The 21,731-nt window shown below is 44.8% G+C and overlaps 1 protein-coding gene across 1 annotated transcript in view; it reads left to right on the top strand.

The window, feature by feature from the left end:
* Positions 1–4,062: 4,062 nt before the first annotated feature.
* LARS1 (leucyl-tRNA synthetase 1) overlaps positions 4,063–21,731 on the top strand; it is a 35,441-nt gene continuing 17,772 nt past the window's right edge. Inside the window, exons 1-22 of the mRNA XM_072146137.1 lie at positions 4,063–4,222; positions 7,244–7,356; positions 7,545–7,632; positions 9,986–10,066; positions 10,140–10,280; positions 10,437–10,598; positions 11,456–11,568; positions 14,561–14,624; positions 14,771–14,838; positions 15,929–16,154; positions 16,585–16,672; positions 16,754–16,830; positions 17,384–17,437; positions 17,795–17,935; positions 18,798–18,875; positions 18,968–19,053; positions 19,216–19,281; positions 19,387–19,469; positions 20,077–20,215; positions 20,299–20,511; positions 20,692–20,749; positions 20,874–20,937. Of these exons, the coding sequence (XP_072002238.1) occupies positions 4,217–4,222; positions 7,244–7,356; positions 7,545–7,632; positions 9,986–10,066; positions 10,140–10,280; positions 10,437–10,598; positions 11,456–11,568; positions 14,561–14,624; positions 14,771–14,838; positions 15,929–16,154; positions 16,585–16,672; positions 16,754–16,830; positions 17,384–17,437; positions 17,795–17,935; positions 18,798–18,875; positions 18,968–19,053; positions 19,216–19,281; positions 19,387–19,469; positions 20,077–20,215; positions 20,299–20,511; positions 20,692–20,749; positions 20,874–20,937 (2,209 nt within the window). The 5' untranslated portion in view covers positions 4,063–4,216. The remainder of the gene's footprint in view (positions 4,223–7,243; positions 7,357–7,544; positions 7,633–9,985; positions 10,067–10,139; positions 10,281–10,436; positions 10,599–11,455; positions 11,569–14,560; positions 14,625–14,770; positions 14,839–15,928; positions 16,155–16,584; positions 16,673–16,753; positions 16,831–17,383; positions 17,438–17,794; positions 17,936–18,797; positions 18,876–18,967; positions 19,054–19,215; positions 19,282–19,386; positions 19,470–20,076; positions 20,216–20,298; positions 20,512–20,691; positions 20,750–20,873; positions 20,938–21,731) is intronic.

The raw sequence follows: 21,731 nt of genomic DNA, 5'->3' as shown, positions 1-21,731 counted from the left end.
CGTGACGAACGATGACCAATAGGACGTAGCGGGTCGGCACTAGTGGTGTCGGTCATTAGTGGGAGGAGCCGAGGCAGAAGTGGTAGTAGTACCGCATGGTGACTGGAGAGCCGCGCATGGGGCTCAGTCACTGCACACTACACGTCACAGCCCTGCACAGCCCCCTGTAATCCCCAATTACCAGATGTAATATACTGTAATATGTAACATTGTCCTCTCCCCCTGTGGATGCGTTATATTAGAAGATAAGGATTTGGAGCATGTTCACACGGCAACAGTGTGTCTCTATGTGACAGGAAAATCCATTGGGGGGACATCATAGTTATCCATTTTTTTGTATTATATCCTCTTATTTTGCAACTTTTTGTCAAATGTCGCAGAGATGTCTCAAACTACTGCAAAATGTTGCACAGAAGATTCCAGAATACAAGGGCAAAGAAAATGAAAGCGTCAGATGTGAGAAGCAAATCAATCATTCTGCACAGCTCCATAAAATGACAATGCTACAAGCAGTCCAGGCTCAATACACAAACCTTAATACAATGTCTGGGCCAAACAAGGGAACCCTAATGAGACATGTTATCATACAATAGAGTCAGCAGCATTGCCAAATGTTCCTGACTGTGCAGACTGAAGAATAGAGACATCAACAAGGGCTTTAAGTAACCTTTTAGTTACAACCTAAAAACAGCCCTGGAAGTGATGCTTGACAATGTTTGTCATGAAAGACGCCAGTCAAGAGCTGGAGTGTTTTTGTTTGACTTTTTAATAGAGTTGCGCCAAAGTTGTGACATGTAGAACATATCCACCATTACAACACCCTCTGGCAGAGAGTTCCATAGTCCAACTGCTTGCACAGTAAATACTACCTGTCTATGGTAATGGTAGAATCACCTCTCTTTTAGGTGTAGAGGGTGCCCCCTGTCTATGGTGATGGTAGAACCACCTCTCTGCTAGGTGTAGAGGATGCCCCCTGTCTATGGTGATGGTAGAAGCACCTCTCCTCTAGGTGTAGAGGATGTCCCCTGTCTATGGTGATGGTAGAACCACCTCTCTGCTAGGTGTAGAGGATGCCCCCTGACTATGGTGATGGTAGAGCTGCCTCTCCTCTAGGTGTAGAGGATGTCCCCTGTCTATGGTGATGGTAGAACCACCTCTCCTCTAGGTGTAGAGGATGTCCCCTGTCTATGGTGATGGTAGAACCACCTCTCCTCTAGGTGTAGAGGATGTCCCTGTCTATGGTGAAGGTAGAATCACCTCTCTTCTAGGTATAGAGAATGCCCCCTGTCTATGGTGATGGTAGAACCACCTCTCCTCTAGGTGTAGAGGATGTCCCCTGTCTATGGTGATGGTAGAACCACCTCTCCTCTAGGTGTAGAGGATGTCCCTGTCTATGGTGAAGGTAGAATCACCTCTCTTCTAGGTGTAGAGGATGTCCCCTGTCTATGGTGATGGTAGAACCACCTCTCTGCTAGGTGTAGAGGATGCCCCCTGTCTATGGGGATGGTAGAACCACCTCTCCTCTAGGTGTAGAGGATGTCCACTGTCTATGGTGAAGGTAGAATCACCTCTCTTCTAGGTGTAGAGGATGTCCCCTGTCTACGGTGATGGTAGAACCACCTCTCTGCTAGGTTTAGAGGATGTCCACTGTCTATGGTGAAGGTAGAACCACCTCTCTGCTAGGTGTAGAGGATGCCCCCTGTCTATGGTGATGGTAGAACCACCTCTCTTCTAGGTGTAGAGGATGCCCCCTGTCTATGGTGATGGTAGAACCTCCTCTCCTCTAGGTGTTGAGGATGTCCCCTGTCTATGGTGATGGTAGAACCACCTCTCCTCTAGGTGTAGAGGATGTCCCCTGTCTATGGTGAAGGTAGAATCACCTATCCTCTAGGTGTAGGGGATGTCCCCTGTCTATGGTGATTGTAGAACCACCTCTCCTCTAGGTGTAGAGGATGCCCCTGTCTATGGTGATGGTAGAATCGCCTCTCCTCTAGGTGTAGAGGATGTCCCCTGTCTATGGTGATGGTAGAACCACCTCTCTACTAGGTGTAGAGGATGCCCCCTGACTATGGTGATGGTAGAGCTGCCTCTCCTCTAGGTGTAGAGGATGGCCCCTGTCTATGGTGATGGTAGAACCTCCTCTCCTCTAGGTGTAGAGGATGTCCCCTGTCTATGGTGATGGTAGAGCTGCCTCTCCTCTAGGTGTAGAGGATGCTCCCTGTCTATGGTGATGGTAGAACCTCCTCTCCTCTAGGTGTAGAGGATGTCCCCTGTCTATGGTGAAGGTAGAATCACCTCTCCTCTAGGTGCAGAGGATGCCCCCTGTCTATGGTGTTGGTAGAACCACCTCTCCTCTAGGTGTAGAGGATGCCCCCTGTCTATGGTGAAGGTAGAATCACCTCTCTTCTAGGTGTAGAGGATGTCCCTGTCTATGGTGATGGTAGGACCACCTCTCCTCTAGGTGTAGAGGATGCCCCCTGTCTATGTTGATGGTAGGACCACCTCTCCTCTAGGTGTAGAGGATGCCCCCTGTCTATGGTGATGATAGAACCACCTCTCTTCTAGGTGTAGAGGATGTCCCCTGTCTATGGTGATGGTAGAACCACCTCTCCTCTAGGCGTAGAGGATGTCCCTGTCTATGGTGATGTTAGAATCACCTCTCTTCTAAGTGTAGAGGATGCCCCCAGTATAGAGGATACCCCCCCTCCATGTGTTACCAATGTTTTGTATAAAGGTAAAACTATGAGGGGCAGTTTTCAAACTTTTAAAGTTTTTTCTTTCTTGCACCTTTTCAGCGTTTTCGTGTATTTTATTGTAGCTTTTGCTGCCGTCTTACAAAGTTCGCCATGTTTGTTTTGTCAGAGTTGCGCCTGATTTGTCATTAGTTTCCAGATGTTTGACGAATGAAAATGTTGCAGTTATGGCGCAAATCTGTTAAGAAGTCGCATAAAAAGTCGCAAAACACTCCAGCTCACTACAGGCGTCTTTCATGGCAAACAATTTGAAGCGTCAATTTCAGGGCTGTTTTTCGTTGGAAACGCATGCGTTTCAGGTAGACCCCCCTCCTCGTGCGTTTTGGATGTGTTTAAAAACGCGACGAAAATGGCACGTGGGAAGTCGTCCTCAGACTATTATCTACAAGCAAGTTTGATGCTTGCTACATCAAATTTGTATCAAGTTGTTGCCGAAATGTCCGGCCCAAACGCTCAGAAAGAGGAACTAAATTCTGCATGTCAGTTTACTTCCGGTTTCTGAGTGTGCGGGCCGGACATGAAAGCACGTGATGTGGATTTGATCGAGTTGGACCCATCAAACTCGCAAGAGGCCTATGGCTCCCTGCACATGACACGTGCAGGTATACAGCACGCAAACAAGGATCCTCTAATTCACAGCAGTGTGCATGAGCCTATAGAAGCACATGAGGATGTGCGCTACATGTAGTAAATACATCCGCAATTCAAGATCAGAGAAAAACGGTTTTCAGACGGATGCAAATCGTCCGTTACGTGTAGAGATTCGGCACATTCATCTGCAAGGGAGTATTAGGGTCTACTCATACCTCGCCCCTTTCATATTTTTTTCGCTTTTGCACCAACATCTACATCAAATTTATTAGCACCAACAATAAATGAATTGTGATGTTTTGTAATAGATTATTTACACATTGTGTAAACCTATGAGAAAACTGCTTATGCTCATACAGATCAGCAGAGCATCTGCCATGAGCCCTCTAGTAAATATGTGAAAGGTTTATCAACCTGTGTGAACATGCCCTTATGTTTCCTAGAAATACCTCCCCTCACAGGGTATCAACAGGACCATGTATTATTGTACTCCAATACAAGGGAAACCCCCCCAAAACCTAATACCTCCTATTGTACACGAGAGGGCTGAGCACTAAGGACCATTGGGAGCAGTTGTTATCCAGCACCTCAGTGTGAATGTGCCCCCATGAATTCTGGTTCTCCAGCCGTCCCATTGGAGAACCAGTGACATGTAACGAACGCTATTTGTCAATAAAGCTGATGCAATGTCCTGCGCGATGCATGCTGGGAACTGTGGTCCCTGGTGAATTCTAGTGTCAGTCGCTGGAAGGAAATAAACACTACATTGCCCGGCATGCTTTGCAGGGGAAAAGTCTTGGCTTCCGCTTAGTAGCCGGCAACGTGTGTGACAGAGGGGTGAAGCCTGCAGTGTGAGCGGCCTGTGGAGCATCATGACGGTGGGTGCACATAGGGAGGGCTTATTACCGGGTGTGCAGACGCCATCTGGACGTATAATGTAGGGGTCGGAGGGGAGGGCTCCATATACGGACATGGCTGCTACATGATCAGATCACTGTGTGACAGCACCCGTAGAGATCCATACGCAGTAGTGAGCACAGCCCTCAGTCTTGTATACCGACTCTGAGCCTCTGGCCCTAAATCATGCCCCCCCCCCCTCTCATCACATCACAGCTGTCAGTCATGCTCCTGGTGACAGCTGGGGAAGTGCACGATACTGCCCCCCCCCCCTATTATATTCATATGTAACTTTCTGTTCTTATGTTGCTCAGTTAAACCTCCTGTATATAAATGAATGGATTTTGTCTGACTTTTTAGCCAGTGCTAGTAGTCAGCCTGTGCAGACCCCCCCGCCTTGTAACATATGGAGCAGTAGTGAATTCTACTATGTACCCTTTGTATATGGATGCATGTAATGTATACTATATTACTGCTTATAGCTGTGTGATATGGTACAATCTGGCAAAAGTATTAGTAATGTATTATGTGGATTACTTAATATTACATTTTTCATTATTATGTTCTTAAATAAAGAAAACTTACCATCTGAATGAAGCATGAGAAACCAGGGACAATTACTGATAGATCCAGGCACTGACAATAATCTTCTTATATTTGTTATGTATAGCCTCCTTCCTTCTAAAATCAACTTTTAAAATTATGATAATGAGCCTGAACGACTCCTGGGGGTGTTCTTCCCTGCTGCAGCTACACAGGTTGTTACAGTTGGTAAAGAGCACCGTGTAACAACCTGTGAAGCTACAGCAAAGGGCTCTTTTAACATCCTTATTTAGCAATTAAAAATGTAGTAGAGCATGCCCCCCTCAGACATGACCACTGGCAGAAGGGCACACAATCAGATCTGTCCTTCATTAAATACATTGGATAATATAAGAAGATTACAGTAGTCACAGTGCCTGGGTCTATAAGTAAGTGCCATTGGTACTAAACACTGTACTGTCCTGTATCAGGACAGATCTGGTTGTGTGCCCTTTTGCCAGTGGTCATGTCTGAGGGGGGCATGCTCTACTACCAAGAGGGGCAGTGGTGCTCGGTGGGGGAGAACCAATTTCAAAATATTAATAATTTGTAGTAATTTTGCCTGCATATTTGTAAAACTGATGATAAAGAGCTCAACCCATTTGTACATTATCAGCTTTTGCCTCAAATTTCTCATTACACTTTTAATGGAGTTGTCTGAAGTTGTAAAGTTATCGCCCATGATCCAAAGTCCCCTCCTATTTCCCCAGTTTGCTTAAGCAGCAGGTTGAGCATATGCACATCTGCTTCATTCATTCTCTATGGGATTGCTCGCTATGGCTGGCCTATAACAGTACGCTTTGATAGAAGAGCTGCACTTTTCATTTCAGTAAATAGGAGCCCCATTCTTGTGATCAGTGGTGGGTTCCCATATGAGGACCCCCAATGACCAGTAACTTGGTTATTTTTACTACTCAGGAAAGCCCTCTTTTTGGTGATAGCTCTTTGATACGTATGTTCCTATAGCGTTTTGGATTATTTACAATGCTGAGTTGTTCTTTGTGCCTGTACATCCAGCTTAATAAATTCATCCAGTGTGCAAACTTCCTTGGAAGACCTTTCTCGTGCTGCTCTGTGTATACACTGTGGTGTTTGCAGTAATCCTCGTAATTAAAGGAAACCTACCACTTAGTATGGCAGGGGTAAGCTGTAAGTACCGAGCACCAGCTCAGGGTGAGCTGGTGCCGGTACTTACTTTCGTTAGTGTTAAAACCGCGGTATCGCGGTTTTAACACTTTTTAAACTTTAGGGCAGAAGGGGCTTCGGCGCTGCGCGCGACCGTGCGCGCGCAACATCTCCGCTATTTCCTATGGAGGCGCGCGCACGATCGTGCGCACGCAGCGCCGAAGTGTCTTCTGCCCTAAAGTTTAAAAAGTGTTAAAACCGCGATACCGCGGTTTTAACACTAACGAAAGTAAGTACCGGCACCAGCTCACCCTGAGCTGGTGCTCGGTACTTACAGCTTACCCCTGCCATACTAAGTGGTAGGTTTCCTTTAAAGGACACCTGTCATCAGGTCTGTGTCACTTGTCCTGTCACTACTACCTGTTGGAGCAGCTCACAAGGATCCCATCCCAACCTTTATCTAGTTATTTCATACATTAATCATTGTAAAATCATCTATTCTTTATCATGTAAATGAGGCTGGTCACATGGTCAGAGGCAGTGATGTCACCCCTGTTACCCCTCCCCTCTCCTCCCCCTGCTCATGTCTGTGTATAATGTATAGTAAAGCATGGCTAGTGTGTGTGCTGCATCTGCTGACATACTGCATCCTCCTAATACACAAGTGAGAGACACAGACATCAGCTACACATGAATCTGACATGTTCTGCTATAACATGGCTGCCTGGAGCTGCTGTATCTCTCCTATACACACACACATGCACACACAGGCTGCAGGGGGTGTGGCCACCAGCACCAGGAAGCACATCATTATACAGCCTCACATCATTATACAGGCTGTCAGTCATGCACTGGGGGTGTGGCTGTGCCTCCCACTCATGAATAGAGTGGACAGCTTGAATATGCTAATGCTTCATTGGACATTTCACAGGTCATTTGCATACAGCTTTAGGACCTCATTGCTTAGGTTTACAGGCATGTAGAGGGACAATGAAGGGATAGAGGCAATGCTCTCTAATGGCAGTTTATGAAAATATATTTAGTTTAGGGGGGTTATTTTGCATGACGGGTTCTCTTTAAAGACATATGGACAGTCACTGAAGTGAGGACTAATGTATAAATGCTTATAATTATAAGGCTATGTATTTGGCAGCCCCCCATAAAATAGTACACCTATTAGATGTCACTTTTTAAAGCTTGGCTTTAGAGCATGCATCAGGGGTGAATTGGAATAAGTTTCAGCATTCTGAGTTTTAAAGTGCTGGTACGTCTCTAACATTGTCTTTTAATTTAAGGAGCGAAAGGGAACGGCTAAGGTTGACTTCCTTAAGAAGATTGAAAAAGATATCCAAGCACAATGGGAGAGTCAGAAGATCTTTGAAGTCAATGCTTGTGATAAAAACAACAGGTAAGTTTAAGTTTATTAGCACCAGTTCACATTAGTCAGTTTTTTTAACCTCAATTTAGCACTAATGCAAAGATGCTGACTGCAGGTTAATAAACTGATGGGAACTAATACACGGACTGCTACATCCTTGTGATACAGAACTTGATAGTACCATCTTCATTTATGGTTTCCCTTACTTTCTGTTATAGCAAAGACAAGTACATGGTGACCTTCCCTTATCCCTACATGAATGGACGTCTTCACCTGGGCCATACATTCTCCCTGTCTAAATGTGAGGTAAGACATCATGTGTGCTATAGGCTGCTTAATAATATTTGTTAGGGCTCATTTACATGGCCGTTTGCTCTTTCTCCCTCCGTCAGTAGCTGCACCCACTTTTTGTTCCTTCCTGCTGTAGCTCCTGTCCCTGGTTGAAGATGATATAACTGGAGCTCAGTCTTTCAGTAAAGATTGCTGATGCTACAGCCTCTCTGTGCTTTTGCACACCTTACTATCTGCAGGATCGGGCAGTCGCAGTCGTTTTAACCATTCATGACCCGCACCCTTTCAGACACTTGCCAGTTGACATTTTGCATTCATTGGTTCATCTCTAGGTTGACTGGCGTCGTTCCTTCATTACCACGGATGTCAATCCATATTACGATTCCTTTGTAAGATGGCAGTTCTTAACCTTGAGAGACCAATACAGAATATTGCTTATACTAAGTGCAATACCTGTAGAGGGATCCCTTTACATCACTAATGACACTTGGGCTGGGTTGCCCGGGCTGCAAGGCGCCAGCCGCGCTCTGGACTGGTCTGGGTCGGGCTGCGAGGCGTCAGCCGCGCTCTGGTCTGGGTCGGGCTGCGAGGCGTCAGCCGCGCTCTGGTCTGGGTCGGGCTGCGAGGCGTCAGCCGCGCTCTGGTCTGGGTCGGGCTGCGAGGCGTCAGCCGCGCTCTGGTCTGGGTCGGGCTTGGTCGGGCGTCAGCCGCGCTCTGGTCTGGGTCGGGCTTGGTCGGGCGTCAGCCGCGCTCTGGTCTGGGTCGGGCTTGGTCGGGCGTCAGCCGCGCTCTGGTCTGGGTCGGGCTTGGTCGGGCGTCAGCCGCGCTCTGGTCTGGGTCGGGCTTGGTCGGGCGTCAGCCGCGCTCTGGTCTGGGTCGGGCTTGGTCGGGCTTCAGCCGCGCTCTGGTCTGGGTCGGGCTTGGTCGGGCGTCAGCCGCGCTCTGGTGTGGGTCGGGCTTGTTCGGGCGTCAGCCGCGCTCTGGTCTGGGTCGGGCTTGGTCGGGCGTCAGCCGCGCTCTGGTCTGGGTCGGGCTTGGTCGGGCGTCAGCCGCGCTCTGGTCTGGGTCGGGCTTGGTCGGGCGTCAGCCGCGCTCTGGTCTGGGTCGGGCTTGGTCGGGCGTCAGCCGCGCTCTGGTCTGGGTCGGGCTTGGTCGGGCGTCAGCCGCGCTCTGGTCTGGGTCGGGCTTGGTCGGGCTTCAGCCGCGCTCTGGTCTGGGTCGGGCTTGGTCGGGCTTCAGCCGCGCTCTGGTCTGGGTCGGGCTTGGTCGGGCGTCAGCCGCGCTCTGGTGTGGGTCGGGCTTGTTCGGGCGTCAGCCGCGCTCTGGTCTGGGTCGGGCTTGGTCGGGCGTCAGCCGCGCTCTGGTCTGGGTCGGGCTTGGTCGGGCGTCAGCCGCGCTCTGGTGTGGGTCGGGCTTGTTCGGGCGTCAGCCGCGCTCTGGTGTGGGTCGGGCTTGTTCGGGCGTCAGCCGCGCTCTGGTCTGGGTCGGGCTTGGTCGGGCGTCAGCCGCGCTCTGGTCTGGGTCGGGCTTGGTCGGGCGTCAGCCGCGCTCTGGTCTGGGTCGGGCTTGGTCGGGCGTCAGCCGCGCTCTGGTCTGGGTCGGGCTTGGTCGGGCTTCAGCCGCGCTCTGGTGTGGGTCGGGCTTGGTCGGGCGTCAGCCGCGCTCTGGTGTGGGTCGGGCTTGGTCGGGCGTCAGCCGCGCTCTGGTGTGGGTCGGGCTTGGTCGGGCGTCAGCCGCGCTCTGGTGTGGGTCGGGCTTGGTCGGGCGTCAGCCGCGCTCTGGTCTGGGTCGGGCTTGGTCGGGCTTCAGCCGCGCTCTGGTCTGGGTCGGGCTTGGTCGGGCGTCAGCCGCGCTCTGGTGTGGGTCGGGCTTGTTCGGGCGTCAGCCGCGCTCTGGTCTGGGTCGGGCTTGGTCGGGCGTCAGCCGCGCTCTGGTCTGGGTCGGGCTTGGTCGGGCGTCAGCCGCGCTCTGGTCTGGGTCGGGCTTGGTCGGGCGTCAGCCGCGCTCTGGTGTGGGTCGGGCTTGTTCGGGCGTCAGCCGCGCTCTGGTGTGGGTCGGGCTTGTTCGGGCGTCAGCCGCGCTCTGGTCTGGGTCGGGCTTGGTCGGGCGTCAGCCGCGCTCTGGTCAGTTCGGGCTGCTTCACCTCAGAACAAAATTGCTAAACCAAACAACTAAAATGTGTGTCTAGGTATCTGAATGGGATTATTTTGGTTTCAGCCACGTTTTTGGCAGCTTCCATGAGATGTCTGGAACAGTTTCCAGTATTCAGCTGTGTATGATGTAAATGTGTATATAAATTCTCGTAACTCTTAGTTTTTTGCTGTCGGTTTCAAACATATGCTGATTTGGGTAACTATTGTGTATTTAGTTTTCTGTAGGCTTCCAGAGACTAAAAGGCAAGACATGTCTGTTCCCTTTCGGTCTTCATTGTACCGGCATGCCCATCAAAGTAAGTGACAATGAGAATGTGTTGTGGTATGGTGTGTTCATAGATTCTCTAGTGACATGATTCCTTGCTTTAGGCGTGTGCCGATAAGCTGAAGAGAGAAATGGAGTTGTATGGCTGCCCACCACAGTTTCCTGAGGAGGAAGATGATGAAGAGGAGCCATTGTCTAAGAAAGAGGATGAAATAGTTATCAAAGACAAAGCTAAGGGGAAAAAGGTAATGAATTATACAACCAGCAACTGTGGATGTGTCTGTCTCAGTAAATACTTGAGTTCCAGTAGAAGAACCTCTGCTGTAAGAGATGTGTGTTTTCTTTTAATTCTTTGTTGAATGTTTTTAAAAAAGAAAAATTACCCCTATGTTGTCTGACAGAGTAAAGCTGCAGCAAAGAGTGGTTCATCCAAATACCAGTGGGGAATAATGAAGTCCCTGGGCCTTTCCGATGGAGAGATAGCAAGTTTTGCTGAGGCTGAACATTGGCTTGGATATTTCCCCCCTTTGGCAATAGAAGACCTCAAGGCCATGGGGTTAAAGGTAAAGTCCATTGTTAAAACATATATTCAGCTTTGCAAAAATAGCATTGCACTGTGGCTTTGACATCTGCATTTCCATAAAAGTAATTGCTACATGAGCGGACCGCCTTCTCCTTAATATATATCTATTATTATTATTATTATTATTTTTTTTTTTTTTTACAAATATGCTAATGAGATCTAAGTGCTCCTATTGCCATCTCCAGAGCTCCGGCTGCACAGTGCATTGCACGGAATATTAAATGTTGCAGCTAAAAAGTAGGGTTTGCCCTCAAACCCTCAAACATCTCTGTAAACAAAAAAAAATTATTATGGAATTACGAAAGTGGGGAGTGAATAACAGAAATGCAAAAATGAGGATGGGCTGTGTACTGTAAGGGTTAATATGTAGCACATAGATTCCCCACTTTTATGATTGATCACGAGTATGATTGGGGGATGTCCCAGTGGTCAGCCTCCTACCATGTAGATAGTTTTAACCTATATCTGTGTATGGGAAATAACCAGAATATCCCTTCAAATTCCCAATTAGTCTCCGGCCGTCTGAATATTATTGAACATAGGAAAGACAGAAGTTACTTCATTTCTGAATAAATTATACATGGGGATAACGGGCTGCAACACTATCATGGCAATTGTCCATTCCACTTTTTTCATTACTTGTAGATAAACAATGGCCTCTTCTTTTATGTGGTTCTACGGGTGTAACAATGTCTTGGACACGTGTTCTCTGCACCGGCAGTTGCTCTTGACTTTTCCTTGTTCTGCACAATGTCTCGTATTGTTTTAACCATTCATGACCCGCACCCTTTCAGACACTTGCCAGTTGACATTTTGCATTCTTTGGTCCATCTCTAGGTTGACTGGCGTCGTTCCTTCATTACCACGGATGTCAATCCATATTACGATTCCTTTGTAAGATGGCAGTTCTTAACCTTGAGAGAGAGGAACAAGATCAAATTTGGCAAACGGTAACATTTTAATGATCATTCTGCTGAGGGTAGGTTGTGCCCTCATAGTGGACTGCTTCATATTTACAGTATACAGTCTTGAGTTTTGAGAATGACACAAATATTATATTTTCACATGATCTGTTGCCCTGTTTTTTTTTTTGTGTGTGTCAGATGTTTTTATCACATACAGAAATACAAGTGCAATCATATTATGGGTAACAAAAGCTTTTATTGACAGTTATAATGAGGTAATGCAGCAAGTCAATATTTGCAGTGTTGACCCTTCTTCTTCAGGACCTCTGCAGTTCTCCCTGGCAGCTCTCAATCACCTTCTGGACCAAATCCTGACTGATAGCCGTCCATTCTTTCACAATCAATGCTTGCATTTTGTCACAATTTGTTGGGGTTTGTTTGTCCACCCGTCTCTTGATGATTGACCACAAGTTCTCAATGGGATTAAGATCTGGGGAGTTTCCAGGCCATGGACCTAAAATCTCTGTTTTGTTCCCTGAGCCATTTAGTTATCACCTTTGCTTTATGGCAAGGTGCTCCATCATGCTGGCAAGGTGCTCCATCATGCTGGAAAAGGCATTGTTGATCACCAAACTGCTCTTGGACGGTTGGGAGAAGTTGCTCTTGCAGGACTGGATTCTGGTACCATTCTTTATTCATGGATGTGTTTTTAGGCAAGACTGTGAGAGAGCCGATTCCCTTGGCTGAGAAGCCGCCCCACACATGAATGGTTGCAGGATGCTTTACAGTTAAAATACGAGAGGGCCATGTGCTATACCAAAAACAACAGTCTTTATTCAACATGAATGAAACAAATGACATATACACCAGACCAACAATAAAAACAATTAAAAAGGAAATGATCCTAAAAACTTAGACCCAGGGGAGGTTTGGGCACATGATAATGCCCCTAAAAGCAAATACCTCCCTACCCAGCCCTACACCCAAAGCCTGTCCAGCAAGATGAATCAAGTGACAAAGACCATGAAAAAATAACATGGCAAGTGCAACCTTGCAACTAAACAATGATAATAAAATAGGATACAATAATTACCAAACAGGCCAGACAGCTAGGGGAGGGACTGGGAGAGCCCCACGCGTATCGCCACTCACAGTGGCTTCCTCAGGGGTGACCCCTCACCCCTGAGGAAGCCACTGTGAGTGGCGATACGCGTGGGGCTCTCCCAGTCCCTCCCCTAGCTGTCTGGCCTGTTTGGTAATTATTGTATCCTATTTTATTATCATTGTTTAGTTGCAAGGTTGCACTTGCCATGTTATTTTCTCATGGTCTTTGTCACTTGATTCATCTTGCTGGACAGGCTTTGGGTGTAGGGCTGGGTAGGGAGGTATTTGCTTTTAGGGGCATTATCATGTGCCCAAACCTCCCCTGGGTCTAAGTTTTTAGGATCATTTCCTTTTTAATTGTTTTTATTGTTGGTCTGGTGTATATGTCATTTGTTTCATTCATGTTGAATAAAGACTGTTGTTTTTGGTATAGCACATGGCCCTCTCGTATTTTTGCTTGATTTGTATTTGCATGTGCCCAACTCTTTACTACAAGTATAGTTCCCCCTCGTTATAATAAAGGATGCTTTACAGTTGGCATGAGACAGGACTGGTGGTATCGCTCACCTTGTCTTCTGCGGGAAGGGGATTCATCAGAGAAAATGACTTTACCCCAGTCCTCAGCAGTCCACTCCCTGTACCTTTTGCAGAATATCAGTCTGTCCCTGATGTTTTTTCTGGAGAGAAGTGGCTTCTTTGCTGCCCTCCTTGACACCAGGCCTTGCTCCAAGAGTCTCCGCAGTCTCACAGTGCGTGCAAATGCACTCACACCTGCCTGCTGCCATTCCTGAGCAAGCTCTGCACTGCTGGTAGCCCGATCCCGAAGCTGAAACACTTTTAAGAGACTGTCCTGGCGCTTGCTGGTCCTTCTTGGGCGCCCTGGAGCCTTTTTGGCAACAATGGAATCTCTCTCCTTGATTCCTTCTAGGCAAATATTGACTTTGCAATTAATTGCTGTTAAGCTGATCACTCTTTATAACATTCTGGAGTATATGCAAATTGCCGTAATAAAACCTGATGCAGTGGACTAAAAATTAACATTTGTATCATTCTCAAAACTTATGGCCATGACTGTAAGTAAATGTAATGATGCCACAATTTTAGGGACATATAATCCTTTTTTCAGGGTTCTTCTGTATTCAAGTCAGGTGAAAAAAACTTGAAGATCGGCTTAAGCCCAGTTCACATCTGTGTTTTTCTGCTATTTACTTCCATCCTGGAAGCACATACTTCCATGGAGGCTGTGAAAAGTCTGTTGTGGATATAGTGAACATTTTAACAGGGGGTTATCGTCTTATATTTGTTATCCATGACCTCCTTCCTTCTAAATCAAGTTTTAACATTATGCTAATGAGTCGGGAAAGAATGGCTATGGGGGATTTTTTTCAAAGCCCCTTGGTGGATATGCCCAACACAGCCCTTCTTGTTCATTAGCATCACTTATATATAAATATACAAATATAAGAAGATTACCACAGTCATGGTGCCTGGATCTAGGAGTAAGTGTCCCTTGTTTATTATGCTCGATTTTGATGGTAGATTTCCTTTTGAAGTGAACCTGTCACCAGGGATTGGGAATTGTAAGCCAGCTCACCTGGAGTGATGTCAGTCCCGAGTGGATAGTCGAGCACGGCTCCTCCAATCAGAAACAGACGTGATCCGGCTCCAAGACAAACGCTCCACTATTTTCTTTTAAAAATTCCAGAATTTTATTGTCATCTTAGCATAAAAGCATTCACATACGGAGTCAATCACAGGGGGGTCACCAGGAATGTGATTTTTAGCTGGTGACAGGTTATGCTATGCTGAATATAAAAATTACTTTGTCGGCATTCTGAATCCTTTTTGTAGTTTATAGAAGTTTAATTTGAATTAACTGGCTCACTGCCAGCAGCAGGTCAACTCTCAATGAGTTTTGCTTCGTTCCACTCAGGTACACCATTTATTCACCACGAGATGGTCAACCATGCATGGATCACGATAGGCAGACTGGAGAGGTGAGGATTTTGGTTCATGTTTTATTAATCTTGTATGTTAACTTATTTTTACATACAGTTTAGATATTTGGGTTTTATTAGATTCAGAGATAAAATTTTTAAAATTTAAAAGTGTTCATCTTTATGATTTTTTTTTTTTTGCTTAGGGCGTGGGACCTCAAGAATATACTCTCATCAAAATGAAAGTCCTGGAACCTTTTCCAGCAAAATTGAGGTACAAGTCAAACAACTTGTCTAATAATCTTGATTACAACCTCTATATATCTCCTATGCAAACCTATATATTTACAATCTACCCATCTGATATGTAGTTTCTATACATTTATTCTTCCTCAGGCTCCTAATATTGCTAGCTAACTCCCGTGAACTCTAGTTACAGCATATCAGTATTATTTACACAGGGCTTCATTCTTCCAGAAACTACACCTTTAATCATTTAAAAGAGGATATAGACACAGTCTAGTGCATTCATAAAGGGGATAGGAATAATAGTAGCTTTCATATGGTGTGCTACCTGAGCTCTTAACTTGTAGCTCCACAAGCAATATGTGGGGATAAAGTGGACATTAGAAGTAATTGGCGGACAACATTATGCAATTTCTACCTTTTTGAATAATGCACACAAAGAAAAACACTCTATAACTTGCATTCTTTTTTTTTTTTTTTTTTTTATAACTCTCAAGCCCCAACAAGCTTTTTGGCAACGTGTCCAACAGGACAACTTGCTTTCGTATACATTAAACGTGTCTTTATACATGGCAGCTGTGGACATCCTTTTTGGCTTCGTCTGCACAGTATACCTCCAGCAGGAAACGCTAGATGAAAAAAATGTGACAATCTTCGAGTCCTGGGAGGTCACCATTGATGGTTTTTATAAGGACGGTTACATTAATTGGTCAGCAGCGGTGATTTACTGATGCTGATGTTCGCTCCTCCGACTTTTAAGGGGGGGACGTATTCGCATATAGTAGAATACGTCGCTGCCGTCCGGCATAAGGATGTCCGGAATCCTTCCAACATATCGATACAGCGAGGGCTAAAAACGTACCGTGAATGTAGCCTTGCTTTCCAAACCTCGGCTCAGGGAGAACCAAGAGCTATGATGTACCTCACACTCGGCAGGCAAATTAGAGGGAGTCTACTCATAATCATATTGGACATAATAGAAAAGTAGTGATGTGTGTTTGTGTCACCTTTCCCTCTCTGTTTTTATGTATTGTAGAAAGACTCTGAAGTGTGAATGTCAGTTTTATTTGACATCCGTTTGCCAATAACAACTTTTTACTCTTCGTATACATTTCTAGTGGTCTGAAAGGGAAGAATATTTTCCTAGTCGCTGCCACTATGCGGCCAGAAACCATGTTTGGACAGACTAACTGCTGGCTCCGACCTGACATGCCCTACATTGCATTTGAGACCGCCAACGGTGATATATTTGTCTGCACGCAAAGAGCAGCCAGGAACATGTCATATCAAGGATTTACCAAAGACAACGGGGTTGTCCCAGTGGTCAAGGAACTTATGGGAGAGGTTAGCATGTCATGTTTACATAAGCCTGTACTAGGTGTGCCGGATTCTCGGAATAAGCAGTCCCCTACTTAAAAACACCTGACTTACAGACGATCCCTAGTTTCAACTGGACCGCTGGATGTTGGTAATTTACTGTACTTTAGCCTTAGGCTACTATATACAGCTTTAACATCAAATGTTTCCGCAATTTAAGCTGTATTGTTAATCCTGGTTCTTATGACAACCCAACATTTTTAAAATTCAATTGTCACAGAGAAAATTTTTTGGACGGGTTTACAATTATAAAATATACAGTTCCAACTTGTATACAAATTCAACTTGAGAACAAATCTACAGAACCTATCTTGTATGCCTGTATATGTAACAGTTGTTTAACTCCGCTGTCTGTAATTTCTTCCTCTTGTGATGTATATTTATCTTTAACATTTAGGACCTCCTTGGAGCTGCCTTGTCTGCACCATTGACTTCCTACAAAGTGATCTATGCGCTTCCCATGCTTACCATTAAGGAGGATAAAGGTACTAGTCAATGACCGTCCCTCATTCAAGTTCACGACTTTAGAAGGATTATTTATTGAACATCCTTTCTATATACTACAGGCACTGGGGTGGTCACTAGTGTCCCTTCTGATGCTCCAGATGACATTGCAGCTTTAAGAGACCTCAAGAAGAAACAGGTTAGTACTGATTTTCTGTTACATACAGTACGTCACATATGTGTCGATGGCATTGAGCGGACTATCCATCAGTTATTCACCCTGTGCCTAGAACATAGTTAACCATTGCACAAGCTTTCCTTTGTCCTACTAAGTGAGTGTCAAAATCTTACAAATGTCTTTTCTGACTATGATTCCTATGGTCGGCTTCTATTGCTATACATTTGCAATATTCAGACGGCAAAAGCCAACCTTGCTGCATTTTGTATCATCTGATCAACCCGAGTATTTGTGATCTATGAATACATTGTCAGTCTGTGAAGCCTGAAGTGCTAGTGATCTGGGTCATGTTGCAACAACAAATTCAGTGCCTAATCCTTATACAGTTTAGGGTCCCGGTGCCACTCCATTCACTTATTTACTTCAGTGGTCACAGGTAACATGGCAATCTTTGAACATGTGTAACAAGTCACGGCCAAGATCAGCATGTACCCCTAACTTTGGTCATTTTATGGATTTCCTTATAATTCTAAACTACTGTACTTTGTTTTGTTACTGTTTTTACCCTATCTAGGCACTGAGAATGAAGTATGGGATTAAAGATGAAATGGTTTTGCCCTTTGAGCCTGTAAGTATTGTTGTATTGTGGTGTTCGTTTCCACTTGATGGTGCATTTGTCAAGGAGCAGAGCAGGTTGCCTGCATATTATCTTATGGTTGTTTCAGATGACCGTGGTCGTGACCTGCAGTGGCAGGATCTCTAGAACTGATAACTTCCTGCTACTTGTATCATATACCACTATGATGCTCAGCATCCCATCCCTTATAATGTGGTCGGTTTGCAAAATCTAACCAGTTCATGGTCCATGATTTACAGACCTACAACAGCTGTCTGAAACATCCCTTAGTTTGTAACCATTTTTCCATTTGATGTTATATGTGAAAGAAGAGAGTAATCTTCTGACCTTCATTTTTTCTTCCTTTAGGTACCCATCATTGACATCCCTGGATATGGAAATCTTTCTGCTCCATTGGTCTGCGATGAGCTGAAAATCCAGAGCCAAAATGACCGGGAAAAGTTGGCAGAAGCAAAAGAAAAAGTTTATTTGAAAGGATTTTATGATGGAGTATGTAGATGTTATTTTTCTGTTGGCTCATTTATTTTCCATTGTTTACGATTTAATGGTTTATAGTCTTAGGGGGTTTAAAAAAAAAAAATAAAAAATTCGGGTTAAGCCAACCTGAGTCAGAACAAGTATTTACACTTTAAATGCTGATAGTCATCGCTTACTGGCATACCACTAAATGATGGAACTGACCATGGGGATCATGAGAATTACGGCACTGTGTTAGGCAACATTCACATTAACGTATACGGCCTGGCGGGCAAATATTTGCTGCGAAGGAGAGGAGGAGGGGTGATCCCTCTCGATAGAGATGCATGCCGCACGGTGCTGTAATACGGGGAAAGATGGGACATGTCCTATATTTTCCCCGTATACAGAGTGGTATAATAACACTCCGTGCACCCATTGACGGCCTATGGGGGATGTATATACAGCCGCAAGCTTGTACGCCCCCCAATGGTCTGCGGACCGCTCAATCGTCGGATATTCCGATTTGCGCCGCATTTAGCAGGGGTTTTTGGTGCACGTGATTGGATTTTGGCGCATCGGCACCGACATTCATGCGACTCAAATCAGGGGGGGTCCTCACTGATTCGGACTAAGTGCAGGATTTAGCATTTAAATTGTGTTGCAATCCATGCACTTACATGTAGAGGGAAGAAGATGGTGAACTCCGGCGGACCTGAGCGGGGAAGGGACACATGCAGGATATCGGGCACACGATGTAAGTGAATCGCGCCAGCTGTGCATTCTCATCAAAGATCGCACCTCTGGATCTGTTAAGTAAATGCACCCCACTGTCTGTTAATACTCTTAGTATGGGTAGTTTATCTGATTTGCCTACTTTTTCTTTGTGTCTTAGGTAATGATAGTTCCTGGATATGAAGGCAAAAAGGTACAAGATGTGAAGAAGACCATCCAGAAGAAGATGATTGAAGATGTAGGTTTTGTTACTGGTTTACTTACGTTTTGAAGGCAGAGCTGGTAACATTATTTCCTAAAGTTTGTTAAATGTATTTATTTTTTTTATAGAATGCTGCTGTGATTTACATGGAGCCAGAAAAGCAGGTTATGTCCCGCTCAGCAGATGAATGTGTAGTTGCGCTATGTGACCAATGGTGAGTACAAACTTTAAAACGTTTTTGCAAGTTTCTTGGAAGTAAGAAATTTTACATATTTTTATTGAATTCCTTTATTATGTTGAAGTTATCACTTATTCTTTAAGGAAACTGCTTTGATATTGCAATGACTGGTGACCTTCTGTTGTGTATACTACTCAGGTACCTGGACTATGGTGAAGAGAGCTGGAAGAAACAGACTTCAGAATGCTTAAAGAATTTGGAGACGTGAGTTTGGCTTAATCTCACCGCTTGGGGATGTAATATTCACTTAGGGGTCTCTAGTATGTCTGCATTATATGCAAGTAATAAGTAAATTTGTATTCATTAAAGGTTCTGTGAAGAGACCCGAAAAAACTTTGAAGCCACTTTAAGCTGGCTACAAGAACACGCCTGCTCAAGGACCTATGGCTTGGGTAAGTCTTGTTACTCTATATAACACTGTTATTATTGTAATAAAAATATAACAATGGGGTACAGCATAAACTGGCTCTCTTTTGATATGTTGAATTTCAAGTCTACCCAATTCTATAGCATTTTTAGCTGCTTGATCAGAATTAAGCATGAAGTTTCTTAAGCAGAGAAAATCCATTCTCGCCATACTCTGCATATATTTCCGGGTCATCAGGTTCTGTATTGTCCTCTCCTATGAATCTTAGCCTTTAGAACACATGCAAGTGTCAGTGAATAGAGCAGTGTAAAGTTAGTCTGACGACTTCACAGTTGAATTCTGTGCCAGATATATCATAATTTATTATGTATCTCAGTAGTTTACAACTGTGGAGTCATACCTTAGTCTAGAAGACCCTATGGACAGTTTTGGCTTTTCCTTCAAACAATTTGACAACTGCAATACTATGATAAAATTATGTCCTTTTTGGTTTTGAACTTTCATATTTTAATAGATTTTATTGACAAAAAGGTGTTTGTTTGTTTATTGGCAACCAACAAATGTGTGCTCTATAAAGTAACTTGTAAACAAAGTCCTAATAATAATGTTCAATCACTTGTGTCTTTTTCTAGGATCCCGCTTACCTTGGGATGAGCAATGGTTAATTGAGTCTCTTTCAGACTCCACGATTTACATGGCCTATTACACAGTGTGCCACCTTCTGCAGGGAAATGATCTCAGTGGAAAGCAAGACTCTCCCATAGGTATCAGGTAATGCATCTTGGTCCAGTTTTCAGTAGAAATGCCAGTTGCCTTGTTCCCCCTTGGTGCTGACTCTGTCCCTTTATCCAAAGGCCAGAACAAATGACCAAGGAAGTGTGGGACTACATATTTTTCAAGAAGGCACCCTTCCCAAAAACATCCATTCCTAAGGAGAACCTGGACAACTTAAGGAAGGAGTTTGAGTTTTGGTATCCGGTTGATCTGAGAGCATCTGGAAAAGATCTTGTCCCAAATCACTTGTCGTATTACCTGTACAACCATGTGGCTATGTGGCCTGAAGACAGGTGAGACAAAGGCCTGACATTTTACATCATTCTCTTTTTAATCTTTGCTATAACAAGTTGTTTCTATTCAACCGTGTAGTTAGTTAAAGGTTCATAACATTGGGGACATCTTGTGACTAATTTGTATGAACAATGGATCTATACAGTAATCCTTTATTCTTCTCTGTATTTTTACATTAGTGGAAAATGGCCAGTGGCTGTCAGGGCAAATGGACATCTTCTGCTCAACTCAGAAAAGGTATATTGGTGTCACTAGACTGTTCTACTACTTGTCTTTATGTAATCATTAAGCGCACATATTGAATTATATTATGTTTCAGTTCACTATGTTTTCTGTAACTTTTTTTTCTTGGTCTACTTAGATGTCCAAGTCAACAGGAAACTTCCTTACTTTGAAAGAGGCTGTTGGAAAGTTTTCAGCCGACGGTTAGTAGTGTTTTTATGTTTTTACCTCCGGTTTCTTTAAGGGCTCCTAAATTCTGATATGTGTGACATAAATGAGACTGGAGTCAAATTGTAACAACCAGTTTAGCCTATTATTCAGCAATCTTGATCCAGAGGAAGGTAGAACCCTACGAGGTAGAATACAGTGTTTGTTATCTATTTGTGGGTGGGGAATAATATAGGAATATATAGGCAGCCTCCATACACACACACTATACAGCCAGGAATATATAGTCAGCCTCCATACACACACATTATACAGCCAGGAATATATAGGCAGCCTCCATACACACACGCACTATACAGCCAGGAATATATAGTCCGCCTCCATACACACACACTATACAGACAGGTATATATAGTCAGCCTCCATACACACACACTATACACCAGGAATATATAGTCAGCCACCATACACACACACTATACAGCCAGGAGTATAAAGTCAGCCTCCATATACACACACTATACAGCCAGGAGTATAAAGTCAGCCTCCATATACACACACTATACAGCCAGGAATATATAAGCAGCCTCCATACACACATTTTACAGCCAGGAATATATAGGCAGCCTCCATACACAAACATTATACAGCCAGGAATATATAGGCAGCCTCCATACACACACACATTATACAGCCAGGAATATATAGGCAGCCTCCATACACACACACTATACAGCCAGGAATATATAGGCAGCCTCCATAGACACACACTATACAGCCAGGAATATATAGGCAGCCTCCATAGACACACACTATACAGCCAGGAATA

Source organism: Engystomops pustulosus, chromosome 4, assembly GCF_040894005.1.
Source record: "Engystomops pustulosus chromosome 4, aEngPut4.maternal, whole genome shotgun sequence".
Classification (NCBI taxonomy): Eukaryota; Metazoa; Chordata; class Amphibia; order Anura; family Leptodactylidae; genus Engystomops; species Engystomops pustulosus.
The sequence above is the reverse complement of the archived record's forward strand: the minus strand, read 5'-3'. Positions and strand labels throughout refer to the sequence as shown.